Source organism: Mirounga angustirostris, unplaced genomic scaffold, assembly GCF_029215605.1.
Source record: "Mirounga angustirostris isolate CCGP_5_RB_7025 unplaced genomic scaffold, mMirAng1.0.hap1 SCAF_4, whole genome shotgun sequence".
In the NCBI taxonomy this organism is placed as follows: Eukaryota; Metazoa; Chordata; class Mammalia; order Carnivora; family Phocidae; genus Mirounga; species Mirounga angustirostris.
In genome coordinates this window covers 37266186-37291767 of record NW_026991712.1, presented here as the reverse complement: position 1 = coordinate 37291767, position 25582 = coordinate 37266186, and the positions used below count along the sequence as shown (strand labels likewise).

At 34.4% G+C, this 25582-nt stretch overlaps 1 protein-coding gene across 15 annotated transcripts in view; it reads left to right on the top strand.

Moving 5' to 3' along the window:
• VPS13B (vacuolar protein sorting 13 homolog B) overlaps positions 1-25582 on the top strand; it is a 768399-nt gene that overhangs the window by 230477 nt on the left and 512340 nt on the right. For all 15 annotated transcript variants that reach the window (XR_010410572.1, XR_010410573.1, XM_064588058.1 and 12 more), the window contains one exon: positions 536-709. Coding sequence is in view for 13 of the 15 variants with exons in the window: in XM_064588058.1 (XP_064444128.1) it covers positions 536-709 (174 nt within the window). In the remaining 2 variants the exon portion in view is untranslated. The remainder of the gene's footprint in view (positions 1-535; positions 710-25582) is intronic.

Here is a 25582-nt window from a genome sequence, read left to right as displayed (position 1 = left end):
GAATGGTTATGAGGGAGAACAATTAAAAGTTTACTCTTATATTTTGGGGGGAAAATAGGAAGTATAGATATATATGACACTTAAAATTTAAATTAAAATGTTAGTATAATAAACAGATAACACAGCTGTTTTTCAGTTTTTGTAATTGACTTCACCTTCCTGCCAATGCTTTATTTCATACTATTTTCCATAAACACTTGTAATCTAAGTGTTTTCAGTGCTCCTAAATTTCTAGGTAAATTTAAAGAGGTACAGATTTTGTCGAATATTTAGAATATAGTATGTTCAAGTTCTTTCCTTTTATAATCTCATCTGAACATGTTCTGCATTCATTAGCTAAATATTAAGACTTAATTTGTTAAGAGTTAAAAGTGCTTTTAATTTTATTAGTCATACTTTTTAGAATATAAATGTACAGCTAAAATGACCAAATATAACTGAATATTATATTATGATAATATATTTTAAGATCAGGCATCCTCAAACTACTCCAATATTTTTTTATAAGAATGTTTTCATTAATGTTTCTCTTCAGGTGACAGTGGAAAAGAGAAGTTGATTCCATTGCTTCAGGGTCCTTCTGACACTAAAGACCTTCATAGCAGCAAGTGGCTCAATGAGAGTAGAAAGCCAGAATCTCTCTTAGCTCCAGATTTGATAGCCTTTACAGTCCAAGTTCCACAGTATATGGACTACTGCCATAATTCCAGTGAGTACAAATTTATCATTATTCCTTACTTTGCATTTTCTTTTCCAGTAAAGCTTTTAAAAAGGACTTTTTTTTTTTTAAAACGAATTTGTGTCCATTGGGATACTCTCTACAGTTGTGCTCTTTGAAACTTCAAGTGAAATGTTTTTGTATCATTTTTGATAAGTGATGTGTTTATAAACAATAATTTTATCTTATATGAGAGATAATTCAGTTGTCAGTATAACAATCTTATATTCATATCTACTAAATCCAACTGATTTTTAAAACCTACCATATCTTGTAATAGGTAGAAAAGAGTAAAGGAAATTTAAAACATTGGAAAGAGAAAATACTTTTCCTTGGGATAATAGCACTTTGTGACCCATCATTTGCCATATTAAAATTGGGTATTTGAGCCTTCTCTAGTTTTGCAGAAAGGAAGAAATGTTGATAGTGGAACCAAGAAAAAAATCTCAGAGGTCAAGATCCTATTTCTTAGAGTTATTTTTCTAGTAGTATTTTGCCTAGAATCTCTTTCATTTTATTCAACACCATAATAGCAAAGCCACACCTCTTGTGTTGAGAGGAGATACCAGGAGGATCAGTAAAGACTGGGATAAAAAAAGATATGCTAAATAGAGACCATATCAGCCAATGGTTCGATTAGTCAGTATATGGTTAGTAAAGGCAAAGTGGTAACAGAGTCTAGAAATAAGATTGCTATATACAGATTTCTTAAAAGTGTGAAGGGTGCCATTTTTTTAAAGAAATTAAATGGCTAGTAAGGAAGTGCTTTCAAATAGCTGCGTAAGAGTAGAGCTCTCTTAATATTTAACAAGTATTATAACTTACAGAAAATGTTAAGCATCACTGCACTAGGTTCAAAGGGGGAAACCATGAAAAGCTTTGTAATTAATTTACCAGACAGAGTAAATGGAGGTGATATTTGAAGCAGTGCCCAAGGACATGAAAAATACTTGAAAGATGAATTTTGTTACAGTAGCATTTGCAGCTGAAAGGCATGCACATTAGAAACTAGAAATTAGTATTTGAAATGTGAGCCTTAGGATCCTCTGTCAACATCCTTCTAAAGACAATACTCCTCAAAAAGAAGTTTCAGCCTGGTGAGAATTGGTATGGAACCCAAAGGAGAATGTGAGGATGAGGCCAAACCCAAACTAAGACTGTGCATATGGATGAAAGATTTTACCTATTTTTTAAGGCAGGGACTGGTAAACATTTTAATAAAGAACCAGATAACTAATATTTTAGGCTTTGTGGACCATATTGTCTCTCTGTTAGCTATTGAGTTCAGCTAGTATAGCACAAAAATAGCTATAGATAAAATGCAAATGAATGGATAGGACTGTATTTCAATAAAACTTTATTCACAAAACAAGGGGTGGGTCAGATTTATTCTATGTCATTTACTTATGTTTTAGGGAGAAGGTATTGGTGGTTAAATAAACATCATGCTTTTTAAAATGCCTATTTAATCATGTTCCTTAAATATGCTATTTGATAAACTTCTTTATATAATTATCCATATAGTGGTTTTTTTTTTTTTAAAGATTTTATTTATTTATTTGAGACAGAATGAGAGAGAGAGAGAGCATGAGAGGGGGGAGGGTCAGAGGGAGAAACAGACTCCCTGCCGAGCAGGGAGCCCGATGCGGGACTCGATCCCGGGACTCCAGGATCATGACCTGAGCCAAAGGCAGTTGCTTAACCAACTGAGCCACCCAGGCGCCCAGTATAGTGGTTTTTAAAAAGAGATTTTATTTATTTATTTATTTATTCATTTATTCATTCATTCATTCATTTATTTATTTATTTATTTATTTATTTGACAGAGATGGGGAGGGGGTGAGGGAGAGGGAGAGGGAGAATCTCAAGTAGACTCCATACTAAGGGCGGAGCCCAGTGCAGGGCTCGATCTCACAGCCCTGAGATCATCACCTGAGCCGAAATCAAGACTCAGATGCTTAACTGACTGAGCCACTGAGGCACCCCTCTATTTGGTAGTTTTTGATAGGTTTTGTTTTCAGATCATCATATCATTAAAATACTAAAATGATCAGACCATCCAGTTAGAATTTTGGTATCTAAGAAGGGACTAAGTTTATTTGAATCTACCACATATTAAAGGACCTCCCCATTTTTTGTTTTGCCATATACACAGAATTAATCAGTCGAGTTTATAATCTGATCTTTCTCATAACAATATTTTATGTTACTTTTTGTGATTTAAGTGCATGTTTAGGGTCACAAAAATGTATTTGCATTTCTAACCTTTTATATAGGCCTAAAAGTAAACTGCTATTAAAAAATTATGATATTTTTAGGGTAAAGTTTTACGCTTTTTCTTGCTGTAAGAAAATTTACCTAATCTTCAAAATCACTGTTATGTTTAGTGATACATTTTTGGATTTGTGTGTAAAATTTTAATGTGATTTTTATTTGATGCTTTGAAATTATTTCTTTGGATATGTTTTAATCCTAAAATGAAATGTGTTTTTACTTAAATACATTCACATACTTAATTTAGGGCACTTTTAAATTTATATTTTCCATCCACCTTGGAACTGCCACCCACATTCATGGCTTAGGTATTCATGATATGGTATTTATGATATGGTTATGAGAAGGCTTATAAGTATTATTTCTTAAAGCCAGTTTTAAAATAATATTGATTAATCTTATGTTCTTGTAACAAGATTTAAATTAGAGATGTATATGTGTGTTTTTGTATGTATAACTCAGGAGTAGACAAATCATAAGTAAATAAATTTTAAATGAAGAAGTAATTTATTAACAATCCTTTAAGACTTTACTGAAATACCACCCTTTCAGCAAGTACTTACATGGCCATTGGATACAAATTTTTTTTCTCTCTTAAAAACAGGTGCCATGTACACACATGCACACACATTGACACATACTTATTTTTCTAGTCTTCACTTTTTCTTAGTACTTATCACAGTTTTATCATAATATATATATATTGCTGATTTATCTTACTGATTTTTTTGTCCTGCTCTTAGAATTTATGCTTCATTTAAGTAGGAATTTTTGTCTGTTTTGTTACTGTATTCCTAGTGTCTAGAACAATATCCTGTATACAGTTGGCTGTCACAAATATTGAATGAATGAATGAATAAGTAAGTGATGATTACATTTACTTTTATTTGGTTTTTGAGGTTGGAGCACCTAAGGGAAATGACACAGAGCCAGAAGTTGTTCCTAATGTTTCTTAAAAAAGATTCTGGGTAGTTAAATCCTTCTAGTTGAACAGTTAAAGGGAAACACAAGTATCTTTGCTGTCTGTTTCACAAACAGATGTCCTGGTGAGGTTGTTAATGAACTTTTCCCATGGGTTTATAGAATTTGAATGAAAAGGATTTGCATATAGAGTAATGAGTGATCAGCCAAATGATGTGCGACAAATTGTGTATTTTAGTGGTGTCTGGTGATCATTCTAAGTGGCTTCTGAATATAAAGTGTGGAAGACAACTGCCTTTATTCACACACTCCCAAATTGAAGGTGGGGGATTAAAACTAGGGGCCAGAAAATGTTTTGAATGTATCGCCGAAGTCAGGAAGTAAGTTTTCAGAGAAGTTAGGATAAAGAGGCAGAGGTTTTTTTTAAGTAATCTCTGTACGCAGCGGGGGGTCGAACTTAGGACCTGGAGATAGAGACTGATGCTCTTCCAACTGAGCCAGCCAGGTACCCTGAGGCGAAGTTTTTTGATTCTGATTTCAGAGTGTGAGGGAATGGACAGCTTTATTAATGGGCATTAGGTATTAATAAGAAATATGCTCTCCGTCTGCCCCTCCCCGGCTGCTGTGCACATGCTCTCGCTCTCTCTCAGAATAAATAAATAAACATTAAAAAAAAAAACAACAGCTATAGCATTGCTTTGTTTTTGAAGCCTCAGCAACTCCCTTTGCACTCCCCCCATCCTCCATTGCATTCTCTACTTGACTGACTGTAATTGCAGTGAAATAGCTGAAGGCTCTTGTGGGAGTCCAGTGTGTCAGCCCACATTCTGTATTCATTGTTACTATTCATGGGAACCACTTAATGACACTTCTGTTTCTTTTCTTTTTTTTTTTTTAAGATTTATTTATTTTAGAGAGAGCGTGCTAGCAGTGTGGGGGGAGGGGCAGAAGGAGAAGGAGAGAATCTCCAGCAGACTCATCCCTGAGCACAGAGCCCCATGTGGGGCTCAGTCCCAGGACCGGAGGTCATGACCTGAGCCGAAATGAAGAGTCAGTTGCTTAACTGACTGAGTCACCCAGGAGCCCTGTGACGCTTCTGTATTTTACATTTGTGTAGATAATAGGAATCAAATAGAGAAATAAGATGCTTCTTTGGCTCCTTCAGAGGTAGAAGCACTTGGTGACTATAATTGTTGTATGTAAAATATTTTAAGATGGATTCTAAACATCCTTTCCCTTTTATATATAGACTGGCTCTTCTTAATATGCTATATTTTGCCTATGGTTTATAGCAGGTTCTGCTTGTTAAAAAGTTCTGAGTCCTTGTTAATCTATGTATTAATGTCTAAATAAATTTTGACGTATCTGCTATTTAAGAATATAAAATGATTACAAAGTACTATATAAATTTAGAATCAAAGGAACTTAGAGGTCTTCCATTTCAATTTCTAAGCCAATGTTAGGACTTTTTAAAATGTGTCTCCTTCTCTCTGCATGCTCTAGATCTCTTGGCCTTCTTTCAGTTTCTCACTGGTGATTATGCTTTTGCATATGCTGTTTTTCGTGTGTGGGATTCTCATAATTATCCTTACCTTTTCACGTTATACCTGCTTAATTCCAGCTCAGTCTTAAGATCATAGCTCAACTACTACCTCTTCCAGGAAGCCTTCCCTGATACTCTTTATCCTACTCCCCACCACCCAGTTTAAGTAGCTCTGTTACATTCATTTCTATAGTTCACTATACTTTGATAGCACTTAATGACAGTATATATTTACATAGTTGGGTGATTTGAATGCTGTCTGTCTTTACTGCTTAACAGTGAGTTGCGTGAGGGCAGAAGTAGTTACTGGTTGCTCGTCATTTTATCTCCAGGACTTAACATTGCCTGACACATAGGGAGCAGTTTGAGAAATCATTTGTTGAATGAATGAAGAAATAAACGTTTATGGCAGATGGTCAAGGGTATGGACATATTTGATAAGTAGAGTCGTTAGTAAGTGTTAATAGCCTTCCCCTTTCTGTCCTTATGTTTCTCCCTCCTCTTTTTCTCTTTATGTACATATCTGTTGCTGGAGAGAATATCTACCAGGATCTTTTTTTTGTTAGACAGCTCTAATTACTGTTAGATCCTCTGTTGAACTGTAACTTCCATTTCTTGGTTTGGTTTTAGTTTTATAAATGACATGAAATAATGTATCAGCCCTAAATATACCTGACAAAACTTATTATCTTATTTTTCTTAACTTATTTCCCTCTCTCATTATTCATCATCTTTAGTCTTTGGAATTTACCTACGGTCATATCCTTTCTGTTGAAACCTTAGTCTTTCTTGGCCACCAGGTGTTAAGAGAGGAGTCTCTGTAAGTCTTTTGGAGTTTTTGCATATCTTGTGAATGGTGGCACTAATTGCCCTTTGTTCTGGACTATCTATTCAAGGATGTTTCTGTGGTCAACATCCTTTGAAGATAGATTTAGTGTCCCTCTGGAGCCAATGGAGGGTATGTTAACTGCCCATTAAAAAAGAATTGATTCTTCAACTCAGGGTTCATCTGTTATCCTGCATCACTCTTCATGTGCAGACATCCATCTGGATACATCTTTGTTATGACCTCTGTGAAACTTGGGGGCAAAGGCAACTGATGCAAATGTGTTGATAGTCATGCTGTTTGCTGTGCCATGAGTAGTAAAGTCCTTTGTCTCTGACTCAGGATTCTCCTATCTTCTACATCATTCATAGGTGTGGTAGGGTAAAATCTTCAGCTCACAATTTTTGACACCAGAACAATGTAGTTTCTTGGTTCTCCTTGCTGAACCATCTACATCTCTCTCCTCAACTATGGTAGTCCCTCCTTATCTCCAGCACCCCCAGTGGATGTCTGAAACTGCAGATAGTATTAAATCCTATACATACTATGTGTCTACATATACATACCTATATAATTAAGTTTGAGTTCTAAATTAGGCATAGTAAGAGATTAACAACAATAATAATAAAATAGAATAGTTATACAATATACTATAATAAAAATGTTATGAATATGGTCTCTCTCTCAAAATAGCTTATTGTAATTTACTCATCCTTCTTCTTATGATCAAGAGATGATAAAATGCCTATGTGATGAGACGAAGTGAGGGGAATGATGGCATTGTGATATCAGGTTACTGTTGACATTCTGAGGATACGTCAGAGGAGGATCATCTGCTTCTGGACTGTGGTTAACCATGGGTGACTAAAACCATGGAAAGTATACCTGCAGATAAGGGAGGACTTACTGTATTTTTTTTTTCTTTTGTACCTTAAATATAGGTCAATCCTGAGATTTTGTTACTGGTTTTCTTTCTATTTGGGTGATGTAATCAACACTACTGTTTTTAGCAACCAACCATATGTTTTTATCTCTCCCATTTATTTTCTTTTGAAATCCAGACTCGAAATTTCAGCCACCTCTTGACCATTTCCCTGTGGATATTTTAATGGTGCCTAACACATTTAAAACTAAACTCAATGTAATCCTCCCACCCCATTTCATACTCCATTATTCACTATTTCAATTAATGGCACTACTTCCCTCTTAATGCTGTAAATTTCAGCACTAGTTCAATTGTTCCTTCTTTTTCCCCTGCATATGGTAGATGTTCCATAAAAAAAAAATTTTTTTTAAACTTAATAGTCCAGGCTAAACCTAATAAATTCATTTTAGTCATTTCCCATATGATGTATTCAGATTCATTGCTATACTGATTACTTCCACTACTTGTTTGAAAATGTGTCTCTTAAAATTTAACACAATCCTCTACATAGCACAGAGTAGAGTGTATTTTCCAGATTTGTGTAGTGAACTTCTACTTAGTTACTATTTGTTTTGAGCTTATGTGCCACTGGAAACAAGAATTATTTTTCACATAAACTACTCTTAAGATAGTTTTCCATATTTCATATATCTATATTAGTTTATGAATTTACATGAAGAACTTCACACTATGAAATTTCATCTAATTGATTTTGGCCCACCATTAATAAGGAAGATATCTTTGAAAATATCTGTTTGACTGTAGTTACTTATACAAGTAGGTTGAACGTACTATTTTTGCTTTTATATATAAAATGCAAAATAACTATTTCTTCCTAAGATTAGAAAATTAGAATTATGTGATTTGATGTTTTTTAAAAATAATGAAAAACAAGTGTTCCTCTTAAAATGGCATTTAAATGAAATAGTTTAAGCCAATCTTCCTAGTACCCAGTGTAATCTGTTTGAGAAATATATAGTTTTTAACTTTGCTAGTTTGTCATATATTAAAAGTTATTTTTTATTTTATCCATTAAATATAGGCAACTTTTGATCACTGTTATTGGGAAGAAAAGTCACAATTATGACTCTCATCTCTGGAAATTCAGTTAAATTGGGGGGTAGTTCTCTTTCTTGATTAAAACATGCCAGCAAATGTACACAATCTTATTTCACCATTCAAGTTGGTTGGTTAGAATGTGAATTGCTAAGGAGTTTCTAAAATGGAGGCAGTACTTTAGAGTGTAAATTTTAATTTATGGGGAATGTTTTTGTTCCAAAAAATTCGCCTTATAATGTAGAATTAAGTGAATTGCCTTGAAGTTATGTTTTTAGTATTTTTGACAGGACACATGAGTAAGAATGCTTATATATTGTAGCAATTAAAGACAATTCACATTTGTGGTTTGGGCATAAATGTGTAAAAATTATACCCATCTATCTTATTACATTTCCTCTCTCCTCCCCAAGGACTTTACTATGTACTTTATCTGTAATTGTTGCCAGTTTTCTATCATGTTCCCACTGGGCTTCTGGTGCAAAAAATCTTATCCTCTTGATGACAGAGCTTGCCTGAATGATTTCATGCCCCTAGCATTTTTCTTCACGGGAATTAGGGGCAAAATGTAACTACAGCTGAACAGAACGTCTATTTTTGTAATTTTGGAGTTTAGGCTCTGTTATTGGAACTAAATGAAGAGATGCAGGTGTTCTCCAGTCCAAGCCCTTTGGGAGTTTTGATGGTAGATGCTTGAAAAGAAAATGCATGTGTTTCCAGAGTCAAACAGCAGCTGTGAGACAAGGATTTATGTTTTTCTCAGAACTTTGGGATTTCAAAATGTTACATTTAATCACAAGCACGGAAAGGGGAGCAAATGTTAAAGATGTTACGCATAAAAGTAAGTTTACTGATCTCTTTACCATACGAACTAGTTGTGGGAATATAGGAGCAAAGTGATTTTTAATCATAATATAAACAATTTCTAAAGGATTATGATAGTTACCAGGACATAGCCTTTTGAGAATGTTGGATTTGTAGCATTGAGAATTTTTTTAATCCTACTAATTACTTAAGTTTTCTTTTTCCTTTTAGACATTCATGCACACACACAATGAAAGGTTTGGCACAGTATTTGCCAAATGAGTTTTGACTATAATTATTTTTGGTAAAGTTCAAGTAATATCTTGTAATAACACAATGTTTTCAAGTAGAAGTAGTATACATTTCTGTCTCAGATAATAACCAAGGGAATTTACAGATATATTTAAAACATACCTATATTAAAGCTGACATGCATTGAAAAGTATTAATTACTCTGTCTAGAAAGTACCCTGTATTAATCATGTTTTCCTTTAAAACTTAAAGTTTTTCTCTTGGGTCTTCTCATTTCCTACCTGTTCTCTACACCCAACCGATCCCTATTCACTTAAAATTTTTCTTCAAGTTCTATATATCTGTGTATGTGCAGTTTTGAAGCTAGGAGTGAATCCTTTACCTTGTCCCAGAATCTAACCTTCCTGATTGAAATATCTCCTGGATGCCATGATGCTAGAAGTCAAGAACAGGCTCAATGGCAACAGGAAATTACTTTGCTCCTTTGAAAGGTCCCAGATTCTGGAGGGAAGCCAAGGGGAGATATCCCTTGAGACTTGTGGGTGACCAGTTGTTTCCTTCATTTATAGCACAAGGTCAAAATTTTGCATTTTTTACTGCCTCTATAATAAAAAACTGGCATTCAAAGTAAATAAGTAGTAGTTTCATTTGTACATAATAAATATAAGAAGTGTTTCAGGTTGCAATGGACTTCAAGTGAATGTTACCAGAAAATGTGTAATGTTTTGTATATTTTTATATGGATCAAAAAGATACCATTATTACTGCAGTTTATATTTTAGAAAATGATATGTTTTCAAAGCAAGTTTTTGGTTTTGCATTTCCTATCCAGATTTGAAGTTGGCTACGTAGTAGCTGTCATGTAGGCCAAAAGAAAAGTAGCGGCCTTAGTGAACCAGTAGGAATTGATTTTTGAAACACTTAGAAGTGAAATTCACACCAGTCTTTGCCACTTAACTCTTCCCTGTTTGTCTCATCCCTTCTAGAAGAAACTTGATTCTATTGCTTTTACATTTCTTTTGTCAATACAGTATACATAGGAATTATCCTTATGCCGTTGCTTTGTTTTGTGAATAAATGATAGAGTCAGCTATCTGTTAATGTGGGAGAGTTTAAGCACTTCTTTGGGAATCTTTTTGTTTCTTTTATTTTCACCTTCCTCTGACTTGAGTCCTTACTCTTCTGCTTTATCCCTTCCCAGTCAGTAACTCCCTTCTAAGCCACACCACAGTACTTTGACCATATCACATGACAGACAGTCCTAACTCTAAGATTCCTTCCTCTTGAGAAACCGACAGTTCCTAAGGGCAGGGATCATGACATGTACATGACAGGTATTTGGTACTTACAGGATGGTCCAAAGGAAATGATTTTTTGCCATTTGGGTATAGCCCTGTTGTCTACAGGCCCTCATCATTTTATTTCTAAATTGGTCTGTGGGAGAAAATATAGTTTGGCCTCAGTGTGTTAAAGAATAATTAAAGAGGGCGCCTGGGTGGCTCAGTTGGTTAAGTGACTGCCTTCGGCTCAGGTCATGATCCTGGAGTCCTGGGATCGAGTCCCACATCGGGCTCCCTGCTCAGCAGGGAGTCTGCTTCTCCCTCTGACCCTCCCCCCCTCATGCTCTCTCTATCTCAGTCTCTTTCTCAAATAAATAAATAAAATCTTTAAAAAAAAAAAGAATAATTAAAGAAAAAGTACCATTATGACTCTCACGTAGATATAAAATGGACAGATACTAAGGATTATTAACATCATTATCAATGAAAGAACCAGGCACATGTTACAACCAGATCAAGGAGAACTGAAAAAAGAGACAGAGATCAGTGATACTGTGGTAAATTTGGAAAGGGACACAAAACTAGCTTCTTCCACAGTAGGAAAGGACAGTCATTTGAACTTCTACATGACAGTTTATTTACATCTATAGTCAAGAATTGCTTTGCATTGCTTTCCGTTATCTGCTATGTACAAATTTGTAAGGAAGCTCAAAGGCAGTGAAAGGTGCAGAGTCTCCATAGATTCAGACTCCGATAACCTGGAGGAGTGTACTTAAAACAATGCAGAGCTTTTCATTGAAGCATGATTTTTTTCCTACAAGCCATACTAAATTCCAGATGGCTAGGCTATTTTTAGCTGTGGGTGGTTTAAATATAGAGGCAGGTCAGAAGTAATTTTGTGAGGCAAAGATTCAGTACATGGAGGGAAAATTAAAGGGAAATAATGCCACCGGCAGAGGGCAGTGATGAAGTAACAGTTTCCTCATGTTCAGAGGAGGTATTGATTGTTGAATAATTGTAGGCTAATTCTGTAGACTGTAACAGGAGTTAACTTTTGAAACCTTGTCGTATTAAGTTCTCTTCAGCCAGGTGCTTTGTCAGTACCTACAACTTACCAGAAAAAAAGGTGTTTTGTTTTTGTTTTGGGTTAATTAAATAAATACAATGTTCTAACCTGATTTTTAAATACACAGTGTGTTCTAATTTATTAAAAAGCTTTCCCACGGAAAGGATTCATACATCAAGTATTTGAATATGTACTCTTATGTCAAGTACTGCTATAGGCATTAGAGAGAAAGAGGAGGGGAGGATATGTGTGTGTATGCAAGAAAGGGAAGTTTCCTAACCTCACAGAGGTAACATTCTCTTGATTATAACACTTTTATTTTTGTTGATAACTGTTATATTGTATTTTTTCTTATGAGAATTAAATTTTTTTTTTTTAAAGATTTTATTTATTTATTTGAGAGGGAGAGTGAGCGCATGTGAGAGAGAGCGTGCACAAGCAGGGGAAGAGGCAGAGGGAGGGAGAAGCAGACTCCCCGCCAAGCAGGGAGCCTGATGCGGGGCTCCATCCCAGGACCCTGGGACCATGACCTGAGCCGAAGTCAGACGCTTAACCAACTAGCCACCCAGGTGCCCTGAGAATTAAATCTTTTATGTCATGTTAGCTAAACTAGAAGAGGGCTTCTTCAAATGTAAAAATTATGTCTTATCTGATTTTTTCTGTTGAAAAAATAAACTTCTGAAATAATATGAAAGTATATGCAAGAATATACTAGACAAAGTTCTGCAGAACTCAATTACAGATGAATAACAAAAACAAAAATAGAAATCCATCACAGCAAAATGTCCAAAGGAGACTAAAGTAAGAAACGAATGATCAAAAACACATGAAAAAGTTCAAACTGATAACTAGTGAAAGAAATGGATATTAAAACAATAATAGGGAACACTTTAAACTGTGAAAATGATATTTAATAAATTGTAAAACTGAAAGCTGAGAAATTTCTGAGATGAGCACTTTCATAAAGGTCTGGTAGGATTGTGAATTAGTACAAACTCTCCAGATATCAATTTAAAAAAATTTATTGAGGACCTTAAAAGTGGTCATCCTTTATAATCCCATTTTCAGACTGTATCCTAAGGGAGTAATCCAAGGTGCATTTAAAGACTTGTATTTAAGACATAAAGGTCTTCACGTCAGCTTATTTATAATAATCATAAGTTATCTTTGTGGTCTAATAGTAGGCAAATTATAAAATAGAGTATATCCATAGAAGGACATCTTTTATATCAGCCAATAGAAAAAATATATTGTCGTAAAATATTCATATTATACACAAACAATGAATCATGGAACACTACATCAAAAACTAATGATGTAATGTATGGTGATTAACATAACAATAAAAATTAAAATATTCATATTAAAAGCTTATGTAGAAAATAAAAATATAAACCTACATATGATCAAGTTTTATATGTAGTTGTTTTTTTTTTAAGATTTTATTTATTTGCGAGAGAGAGAATGAGAGACAGAGAGCATAAGTGGGAGGAGGGTCAGAGGGAGAAGCAGACTCCCTGCTGAGCAGGGAGCCCGATGTGGGACTCGATCCCGGGACTCCAGGATCATGACCTGAGCTGAAGGCAGTCGCTTAACCAGCTGAGCCACCCAGGCGCCCAAGTTTTATATGTAGTTTTAAAAATTTTCTCTCAACTTCTGAATATGAATGTATGTTTACATATATTCATGTATTATGTTCATAGAAAAATTACAAAATTTTGTGACTATCAGTGCTTGATGGGGTTATGAGTTATTTCTTATTCATATTTATACTCTCCTGTAGTATTTGATGTTTTCTGCAAACATAAATTTTTTAAATATTTCTTTTCCAAAATACTTATTTACAACTAAGTTGTTCATGGATTATTATGATTATTTTGCTTACAAGTAGGTGTTCTTGCACATTAATTCTTATATAACCTATAATATTTAAATAAAATTTCAATTTGAAAGCCCATATGTGCCCTGAAAGCCACAGAGTGTACAGTTTAGTTTTTAAAGAGGTTTTGGGAGTCTTAGTGTATATCTGAAAAAAATACCAGATTTCAAGGCAGCATAATTTGCATTTCTCCTTAAGCAGTTTTAGTCCAGTGAGTAAAATGTTTAAAATCATTTTTTTCTTTCTATAATTTGTTTTCTATTTATGATTAAAATTTTTTTTTCTTTAAATATAGTTGAAGTTTTATTTTATCATTAGTCAGCTCTCTGGGATAGTACAAAACCTTTAATGAATATAAGTATTCACTTGAAAGTTAGCTCTTGAAAATATTTGAATGCAGTTTTTACATAGGAACAAAGAATTGTCATAGTTAAAATCCAAGGCCAACTCATAAATTTTTTGTTAAACTCAACAATGAAGTTGAGATACTCTAAATTTTTAATGAAAACTAGAAAGAGTTAGAAATAGTACTTTACTGGAAAAATAAATAAGTAACCTTAGTATCTGAAGTCATTGTATTTAAGGTAAAAGTGTACTTAGGAGAATGGAATAGTAAAAAGATGCTTCTAGAGAGACATTGAAAGATATTTATTGGCATTTCATGGACATCAGAGGTTGATAGCAGTGCTGCTTTTTGTGGTTTTTAGTCTGATTTCTAAGTTTTACTCTGATTTCGTAGCTAACTATTGAACAACACAGGGTTTCAGGGCACTGATTAATAAAATAATCACATAATAAAAGAATCCATGTATCACTTGGCTCCCCCAAAACTTAACTACTAATAGTCTATGGTTCACCATGCCTGACTGACAACATGAAGAGTTGATTAACACATATTTTGTATGTTATATGTATCATAATGTGGTATCTCTCCTGATGGCATGAGAGCTCCCAAATGTGGGGCAACCTCATTGGGTAGAGGCCAGCAACACAGGTGGTGAAAGACCTCACCGGGGGCAGAACATAGGAGATAGTTTATTGAATACACCTCAAGGGGGTGGTGGGCAGGACAGCAGAGGAGAGACTGTCTGCCAGGATGCAGTAGATGGGGGCTGTATTTAAAGAGAAGAAGGTGAGGACCTATGGGTATGTATGGAACCCCTCCCCCCTGCCACCTTTTTTTTTTTTTTTTTTTTTTGGTAACTGTGCCCAGTTGTAAGTAGCCCATTGGTTAGTTAGGGCCTGTGGATATTTTGAGCTGGGTTACTTGATGGGCCTGTCTGTATTCAGCCAGGGGGTTGGAGTCACTGTGGGCCCTTTTGCCTTGCTCTATAATCCATTGTTTAAGCCTGTTGCCCAGAAGTGGCCTCTACATTATATACTGTGTTCTTACAATAAAGTAGGCTAGAGAAAGAAAATGTTATTAATAAGATCATAAGGAAAATACATTTACAGACTGTATGGTGTTTATTGAAAAAAATTTGCATGTAAGTGGACTTGCACAGTTCAAACCTGTGTTGTTCAGGGGTTAACTGTAGTATTTTTTTTTTTCCCTTCACTCATGTATTACTTATGATTATTAGCTATGATTGGGGTTAATTCTGGACTCCAGTAGAAAAATAGAACATTTTCTTGAGTGACTGGATAGGAAGTAACAGAGGAGCAGGAAAAAGAAAGTCAAGAATTTAAAGATGCTCCTGTATATGAGCATGAAATTTTCTGAAATAATGAGTTATAGTTGATGAAAGGCAGGCAGAGCTTAGTGAATAATCTTTGGGGGAAGAAAGGAAGTGATGGGCAGCCACTGAATGGAGAGGGAAGGAAAAATAGGCAACATTAAACTGGCAGTTACTGGGTAAGAGGTTTTTTTTTTGTTGGTTTTGTTTTTCTTAAATCAATTTGATATTGTTAAATTATTGCCAGTTATCCTTAAGATTTTGTTTTAATTACTAATCTTGTATAGACTACATAAATTTTAAGGGAGAGAGACTTTCAAGATCATTTCTAGTCTAGAAGAAAAGAATAAAGCAAACATTTTTCAGGTGGTCAGATGTCCTCAGAGTAGAGCAGGCAGTGAATGGAGGAGGTCTGACTCACTCTCTTGTCTGATGTTCTTTTTATTTTGTATATTCATTTAATGACCTTTTCAAAAAATTTTATTGTTAATCACCATACATTACATCATTAGTTTTTGATGTAGTGTTCCATGATTCATTGTTTGCGTATAACACCCAGTGCTCCATTCAGTACGTGCCCTCTTTAATACCCATCACCAGGCTAACCCATCTCCCCACCCCCTCCCCTCTAGAATCCTCAGTTTGTTTCTCAGAGTCCATAGTCTCTCATGGTTCGTCTCCCCTCCGATTTCCACCCCTTCATTTTTCCCTTCCTGCTTTTTTTTTTTTTTTTTAACATATAATGTATTATTTGTTTCAGAGGTACAGGTCTGTGATTTAACAGTCTTACACAATTCACAGCGCTCACCATAACACATACCCTCCCCTGTGTCCTTCACCCAGCCACCCCACATTTAAAGGACCCTTTTCAGGTAACCAGGTAGTTATCTTCATTCATTCAGCACATATTTACTTTGTACTAGAAGCTTAGGATATAAAGATTAAAAAGACCTTTTTTACTTATTAATGAGCTTACAGTTCATTGAGGAGATATATAGGTAAAGCATATAACTAAAAGGTAGTTAAAACATCGTTATAAAACAAGGTAGTGTGAATTCACATTGAAGAGAAGCTTTTACTCGGACCTGGGACTTGAGAAGTTTCCTGTCTAAGATAAGAGCTTAATTAGGAGCTAGAGGAGAAACAATGGGTCAGGTTTTAGGAACCTGGAACTAAATTCCCTGGAATGACAGCTTAGAATGGAACTGGAGCATGATAAGGGTTAATGACTGATGAGATCAGCAATCTCTGCAGGCTATGAAAGGCCTTGAAAGCCATTTTAAAGGTTTTAGACTGAGTGCTAAAGGGAGCAGTTATATTTTTATTATATTTATACTTTAGAAACCAATTTAGGGAGCAGAGTGGATGAGGGTAAAAGACAGGAGGCAGGGAGATCAGGTAGGAGAATGTTGGCAATGAAGGAAAGAATAATGTCAATGAAGAGAGTTACACACATTTGTGGGATTGTGATATGTTGGAATCAGTAAGAGTTGATGGTTAATTGAAGATGATGGCTAAGGGACAGGGCACAGTAGGTAAACATCCAGGGTTCTAATTTGGAGAACTGGGTACACAGTAGGGCCCCTTTCACTGAGATGAGGAACAAAGGAACGAGAAGCAAGTTTTATTTAGGTGATAGAGGCAATTGGTATAATACTAATATTTTTCTAGTTCTTCCTATGTGGCAGGAATTATTCCAAGCATTTTAACTCCAGCCCAAGCAGTTTGACTTTAGAACTCATACTCTTAACCATTACACCAAAGAGCAAAGACTATGGAGAAATTCAAACCCTAAATCATTGATTATTCAGTTTACTGAATTCTATTTAATTTTATATATTGGCTTCTAGCTGCATGCACAACACTGCTAGCAGCTGGTGAAAAAGATATTCAGTACAGAGCCCTATTAAGTTGTATACACATAAAGCTAATTCTAAGAACAAGCTTGCCAAATGCTGCAATTGGTTGGGAGAAATATACTATCTGAAAATAGAGGAGAAATGTCAGTTTGAATCAGGAAGGGAGGATTTAATGATACTAGCAAAGGTTTTTCAAAGAGGGTTTGATATTTAAGTCTGGAATGATAGAAGACTGCATATGAGATGAAAATTTATTGGTTAAGCATTACAAGTACTTTTAATTGTCCTATACTGCTTAGTTTTAGATGTTTGGTAATTAGTTCAAGGCCATATTTTTGTAAAAGTATAAAATGTGTAATTGTTAAAAAAAAAAAGTGTTTAGTACATATTTATGGTGAAGTAGTTTTCTTTCTAAAGTATTTCAGTATATTCAGATAACTATAATCAAAAAATTATATTTAAATTTTTTAAATTTTATAACGTGATTATAAAATATAAAGTATTTAAGATATTTGTTATTACTGCTTTTGTTTTCTAAGACAAATTTTTAAAGTTAAAATAAGTATTGGGACCATTAGATGGTATTCAGTTTTTATGTGGTTTAGCTTGGAGTTAATTATTAAGTAGAACTTGATTTTTAGCCTTAGAAAAACAAATGCAGAAGTTATTAAGCCCCCCCCCCCCGCTTTTATTGGATTCATTATTAACAAAGCATAGCATAAGTAAGTCTCAGTCAGCCTGTGAAAGGGATGACTTAACACAACTGTTGATGCATTTGGAGTGAAACATCTTTATCAAGTTAATACAAGAAGCAGTCATGCCCTACTTGAATTACTCATTTATTATAGCTGAACAGCAGCCTGCATGTGGACTTTGAAATCCTGGGAAAATAAGATGCCTACATACATCCAAATGTTGAAACCCTTTACTCCTCAGCAGCTGGAAAATGTTGAGCTCTGTTGTCATCTATTAGGTTTTTGGCCTTCAGGGAGATGTGATCAATTTAATTACTGACCAGCTTTATCCATTACTTTTAATGACTGTAGCCTCTGAAGTAAGCCTCTGAAGTTTGTAGCTTAAACGATCATATTTAGATATTGTACATTTAAAATTTATAAAAATTAAACACATAAACCTCGATGATTATACTTATATGTTTGTCATATGTACTCAGATCCTTAAAAATATAAAATAATTTAAATATATTAATAGAGGTTAGTTTATTTACTTTAAATGAAGTCTAAAATGTGTTTGTGTTTAAGAGTAATAAAATATGCTTCACATATTTGCTTTTCTGGGGTAAATTTTATGTATTATATCCATTTGTGTGCAAAATTTTTACATTTCCTAAAATACAGTCTGCGTTTTTATCACAATTATTTATAAACAAAACTGTTAATAATTATTTGTGCTTTTTGTTTATCTTCTTTTCACTACTGTTTTGATGCCAAGTTTAAGGAGGATTTTTAGAAAATATCATGGAGTGGTAGAGCATAGCTAAGAGAAATTCATGTTATATGAAGAAATGTATCTGTAACACTGAGGCCGTTACTTGTGAATTCCACTTCTAACTATGGAACCCATTCTTTGTATTATAAATCACTTGATCCCACGTTGAATGTTTCTTAATCTATTAAATGATTGCAGTACCAGGCACTGAATATCTTTGTGTTGACCGTTGTATAAAGATACTCCTTTAAAGAGGTCACCATTCATGTTACAAACCAAGGGAATTTACTTATTATTGTTATTTATTACAGTGTTTTTTAGGCAGGTGACAGTAAAATCTTTCTAACAAAATTGGTATGTTATGACAGTATCCAACAGATAGATGTAAAAATGAGAAAAGCACCATGTGGCTAAGTTGATGGTTATGACAAATTGAAGATACCATGTTTGACTAGTTTGTATATTGAAGTTGCTGTGTTCAAATATTTGTCATGATTAAAAAGTGTAAAATATCCTCATTGACAGACAATTGATGTTCATAATATTTAGAGGCATTATGCTGATGCCATACTGGGAAGATTTTGCAGAAATAATAACTAAGCAGTAGAAAAGAGGGAGATATATCAGAAAGTAATAGATTAATACATATGATAGTTATTTACTTATGTAATAACTTTATGTACAGGTTAACGATATGCTTCTGAACAATATAGTTGGAAAAGCGGTAATGAGAGAAGTGTATTTTTGAAATGTGTTATAAAAAAGGTTAAATATTAGTTTTTTATGGTCAGAAAGGTCCTGTTCTGAATTTGAAAGAATGAATCTGAGTGGTCATAAATCATGTCAAAATAAAAACAAAGTATGTATATAGGTAAATAAGGTAAATAAGTGTTAACACTAAAGATGAGTTTAGAATTGAGTCACTTGACTTCTTTGTGACTCTTTTAATTATGTTTTCAGGTATTACATCTGTACATAGCATTTCTGTTGCCAGACCAAGTCAAAGATAGGAAGAGCATAAGTTGTAAACTTGTAATTGTGTTTGTAACTTTTTTTTGGGTAAAATTTGAAAACTTGTGTAGCTATTTTTGTTGTTATAAAACTAACAAACAGGTTTTTTGAAAAAATTGTATGGATTGATTATGTTTCTAAGGGTTTATATAACAGATATCATTACTCACCATGTTCATGTTGAATATTATGTAAAATCATGTGCTAATTCATTCTTTTTCTCAAAATGAAAATGCTCTTTTATTACGATACTTAATGCAAAAATTCAAACACAACAGAAAAATGTATGGAATTATTAGCAATCATCTGAAATACTATGACCTAAAGATTAACTAGTGTTGATATTTTGACACACATGCTTTCAGATGCTTTTTATATGATTACATGTATAAATACACAAGCCTGCATGAATAATTTTCATACCATGTATTCTCTTCTGTACCTCCTTTTTCACTCTCCCATGTTTTTTTTTTTTAAAGATTTTATTTATTTATTTGAGAGAGAGAGAGCATGAGAGCGGGGAGGGTCAGAGGGAGAAGCCGACTCCCTGCTGAGCAGGGAGCCCGATGCAGAACTTGATCCTGGGACTCCAGGATCATGACCTGAGCCGAAGGCAGTCGCTTAACCAACTGAGCCACCCAGGCACCCTCACTCTCCCATGTTTTAAAGCCATCTTTCTATGATAATAAATACAGCTTTTCATCCTAGTTTTACATGACATTGTAGCATTCTGTTGTATGCCTACATATATAATTGATTTCTTCTTGGTAGATAGAATGATTGGTGGGTATTTGAATTTTTCTAATTTTGTACTAATATAAAAAAAAGATAGGAATAATTTTGTTAACATTCATCTTTGTGAACTTGCCTAACAAAGTAAATTATTAAAAGCATATTTTGGTGTATTATTTTGCACTTGAGAACGATTTAAGTTTACTTTTCAAATAATTAGTGCTAAGCAAGTATAACTACACATTTTAAAATGCAAAGGTTAACTTTGCAGAGAATTCAGATGAGTCTTGTCTTTGTCTTAATACATTATTAACAGTAAGATTCTTTTTTTTTTTAAATTTCTGAGAGGTCATGCAAATAGCTCAGTCACTGACATGTAAATTATTTTTTTCTAGAAGGTTTTAATAGTTATATCTACTCAGAATTATTTTGCAAATCATTTCTTCAATTTCATTTGCAGCATCATTTAGGAGAAAGGGATTGGACTTCAGAATCAGGCAAACTTGTTTTCAAATACATATTTGCTTTTACTGTTACTGTGACTTGGAAAATATACTTAAATCTCCCTGAGGTCCATTTTCCCGTATATTAAATTTGTAAAACAAATCCACTCCCTTGTCGGGTTTGTTTTGAAGATTAAAGGTAGTGAATATAAAGAGCTAGTACCTACTACTTGATTTTACCTAAACCTTACAAAAACTTATGTATGTGAAGTACTTAATGCAGTTTTGGCAAGTTTTTTTTTTTTTTTTTTATTACTAGTGTTTTTTTATTTTCATCAACAGAATGATTCCATATTTAATGTGAATTTATGTTTTTAGTTTTTTATTCTGCTAAATTTGTAGATTCTTTCTTAGTCTGTCCTTACATTAAAAAAAATATGGAATTAACATGAGCTAAGTGGTTTGCTTTGCTGTTTTGATACGTGATTGTGTAATTATAACCTGCTGATCTAGAAAAGGAGCATGGGCCACAAAGAAAAGTTTTATTTACAAGCTCAGCCTTGTGTTTATAAATCTTTAAATCTCCTTCTTTTGAGTCCTATCCTTTGATATCCTTCCCTACAGCTGTCTTATTTTAGATCTCCCAAGCAAAAATTGTGTGTGTGTGTGTGTGTTTGTGTAAAGCCAAGGGTGAACACAATTATGCAGGATTCCATCAGTTCATGTGCTCTTGTTTGCTAATCTCTCTCTTAACTCCAGTTCCAAAATACTACCTGAGCTCCTTTATCTCTGGTCATTCTTCAGTGAGTAGCACTTGGGCCATTAATCTGCTCCTTGGTAAACGACAGGTCACTCATTCTAATTAATTTTATGTCAACTTTTGAGAAATAATTTTGTCAGTTAAAGATCTCAGTAGAGTGTTGGTTGTAGAGTAAATACTGTAACAGTATGTGACTGCAACATGGTAACATTGTTATGTTGGGTGTCTTCTGTACCCCAAACAAATAGTTCTTTGAAATCTGCTTAGGCTTTACTCAACACAGTGAGTAGTAACTTAAAGTTGTTGCTGTACCCACAAATCAGTTTGTGACCAACTCTAGTAGATGTTTGAGTAAGATTACAGGTTTCCAGATCCTAAATGCTTTGTTCTTTCCAGCCTAGGTGTTAGTTATGAAAGGGAGTTGACTTGCAGATATGATGGCTTTTTCTGTATTTCCTTACTAGTTCTCCTTTTTCTTCACTTAACCTGTTCAAGGGCAATTGCCTGCATTCCTGTAGTGCTGGATTCAAAACTCAGCTCTATCATTTATTGGCTGTTTGTCAGTATGTGCTGTGTACCTCGAGTATTCTTTTTTTTTTTTTTTAAAGATTTTATTTATTTATTTGACAGAGAGAGACACAGCGAGAGAGGGAACACAAGCAGGGGGAGTGGCAGAGGGAGAAGCAGGCTTCCCGTGGAGCAGGGAGCCCGATGCAGGGCTCGATCCCAGGACCCCGGGATCATGACCTGAGCCAAAGGCAGACGCTTAACGACTGAGCCACCCAGGCGCCCCTACCTCGAGTATTCTTAACTGGGAAATGGGAATATTAATAAATACTAGCCTACTTCATAAGGTTATTAAAAAGATCAGATATATTAATAAAGATATCATTTTTATAAATGAATTTCTGTGCACGTAATTAAAATATTTAATGCTTTTATTGGGTGCTCATTAGTGTCAGGCACCATTTTAAGGGTGCTATCTCATTTTATCATAGTAACTCCATTATGGAACAGGAACTTTATTTTTTGTAATTGTTACATGATCCATTAAAGGTGTTTATGTAAGATAAGGCAGAACTTGAATTTGAAGTTCTCGGCTTTATCTACATCTAAAGATTAGTGAGAGAGTGTACATTTATGTTTTATGTTTAAAATGTTTAAGGTATAGATATATTCTTTCTTATGACTTCTCAATTTAACTGATTAAGTTTTCCCATCTACTAAATTACTACTCATAGTATCAAGTAGAACTATAGTTCTGTCTCTCTGTAGCTCCTTACTTCAGCTGTCTCTGAGGGAACTCAGTCTAAGAAGGCAGGGCCATCCAGATTTTCTGCACCAAGAATGCTATCAAGACATCATGATCCAGGGGTTTGATGAGAGTGAATTTTCTGCCCATTAGTATACTTAACCTGGCCATTGCCCCATACTCTCCAGCCAGATTACTAGGACAATGCCTAGTTACTTTTTCAGATTAGCATTTCAGTATTTTGATGCTGAATACAGTAAAAATTAGGCCCTCTGAATAACATGATGAAAAAGTCTTAATTTGTCATTTAAAAGCAGTTGAGAGAGAGAAGAGATAGAGAAAGCATGATTATTTTGCGAAATTGGTGCTAGAGACAACGGGCACACGTTTCCCATACGGTTCAAATTTCCTTGTAATTCATACTGTGCTTTAACTTCATCACTGGCTGTATTTTCTCTGTAGTGATACCACCATTAAAGGAATTGAGGTGTCCTTAAGAATGAAGAATGTTTTAAATATTTTGAAACCTCTTGCATTCTGGAATCAGTGAATCCAAAAGTGAAATTGTAGTAGTAATAAGATTTTAAAGCAGCTACAGAAATCCTGTGTATAGCCTCCCACACAATGCAGCTTGAGAGTGCTTGTTTCTTTTGTGTGATTATTTAGTGCTGAGTGTGGCTCAGTGCCTGAAAGATTCTCATTAAGTAAAGATACAGTGAAAATTTCTCTCTAGGGAGATCTGCTTTCCCACTAATGCTCATATCTACTAATTTGTTTCTATCTGTAGTTCTCCATAGCTTCTGAGTAAATTTTGATGTTTGCATAATCCTAATTTATTAGAGTAATATCATTTATGACAGATGGCATAGTATAGTGGTTAAAAACATGGGCTTTGAAATGAGACTGATTCCTGGCTCCACTAGGTCCTATCTCTATGATCACGGGCAAGTTTCTCGACTCTTTGGTAACTTTGTTTTCTCGTTGGTTAAGATAGGAATAATAATAGTATCTGTGTCATAGGCTTATCATGAAGATTAAGTGAACTCATGTATGTAAAGCATTTAGAGTAAGATTTGGCACATTCAAATGTTAGTAGTTATCACTGTAATGACAAAAGTATGTGACTGGAACTCAACCGAAAAAAGTAGTCTTTATTTCCTGGTTTATCTAAAATCACTTTGCTATGAGAGGATATTCAGGTAGAAGGAAAGAAGGAAAATTTTAATGAAGTTCATATTTTCTTTTGGCGGATATGATTGCTTTAAAAGAAAACCATTTTTTTTTTCATAGAATAAAGCATTGATTCCAGTGGCTAAAAGGAGTTGATATTGTGTGTCTAGCATTGGATTGTTCCAATCAGTTTTATAAAGATAAAATGTTAAATTTGTACTATCCCCTAACATTCATAGTGCCAACATTTTCTTTGAGCAGCAGAATCTTTGGTTATTTGTGAAAAAATTCCTCTTGGATAATTCACAGGCACCTTAGACTCAGCACTTCTAACTTCATTTCTCCCATTTTATTTCAAGCTTGCACTTTGACTTGTATTCTTCTGTATCCATGAGTGGTGGTGTTATCAGTCCAATCAGAAACCTAGGGATTGCCCTAAACTTTTCCCTTCCTTCATTTCCCATCTTTCCTGTTTGTGTAGTCACTAAATCCTAAGGCTTCTCTATAAAACTTTCCTGTAAGACAAATCTGATCCTTTCACTTCCTTTTGAAATATTCTTTAATGACTCCCTCACTGCTTTCTGGATAAAGTTCAAACTTCTTAGCAGTATCTACAACTCTAGTATTGTATAATATGTTTTCACATGCACACTGTTCTCCCACTATGTGGAACCATTTTCAGTTCCATAAAATGCCATTTTCGTTTGTGTATATAATTCAGTGCATAGGAAGCTCTCCCTGCTTTTCTCTTCCCCACTCTGTTCAACTGAAGCACTACTTCCATTGAAAATTAATTTGCAAATTTCTTTCCTAAGGCAAGTTAGGTGCCCCTTATGTTTGCTTATTCTCTGCATTCTATAACCTCTTCTGAATACTTTATTAAAGCACTTATCAAAAATTATGACTATTTTTTGTCAGTGTCTCCCACTAAATTATGAGCAGCCTAAATACAGGAACTCTTTCTTATTTATCTTTTTTTTTTTGTAAAGTAGGCTCTACACCCAATGTGGGGCTTGAACTCAAGACCCCAAGATCAAGAGTCACATGCAGATTGAGCCAGCCAGGTCCCCTTCTTATTTATCTCTTAATGTTTAATATTTAGGTTTAGGTGTATGGTTGATGTTCAATAAAAGTTTGTTCAATTACAAAATGGTTTTGAATGAGAGTAATATCTTTGGTAATGGTCACATGGTAAATTTGTCTTTAATGGGAGATAATGAGAATTAATTTATAATAGTTAGAAATTCTCAGGCAAAAATAAGGAAATGGACTGAAACCCAAGCTTTTGCCCAATTGACATTAGTCATTCTGTGCATTTCCTCCTATTATTTATTTACCACTTCGACAACAACAATTTGTTCTTGTCTGTTCTCATGAGTACTAGTCACTGTCAAAAGTGTCTCTCGGGGCACCTGGCTGACTCAGTAGAACATGCGACTTGATCTCAGGGCCATGAGTTCGAGCCCCATGAGGGGTGTGGAGCCTACTTACAGTGTCTCTCATTTAGCCTACTTAGAGCACCACTCTGTTTAAGTCTTAATTTTTAATTTTAGTAATACATATTTGTTGATTTTATTTTATCAGATGACTAGATATATAAAAGTTTCCCTCCATATGTTGTATATTCATTGTAATAAATGTGAAGAGGGTTCATTGAGCTGATTTAAGGGCATTTGGCAAATTGGT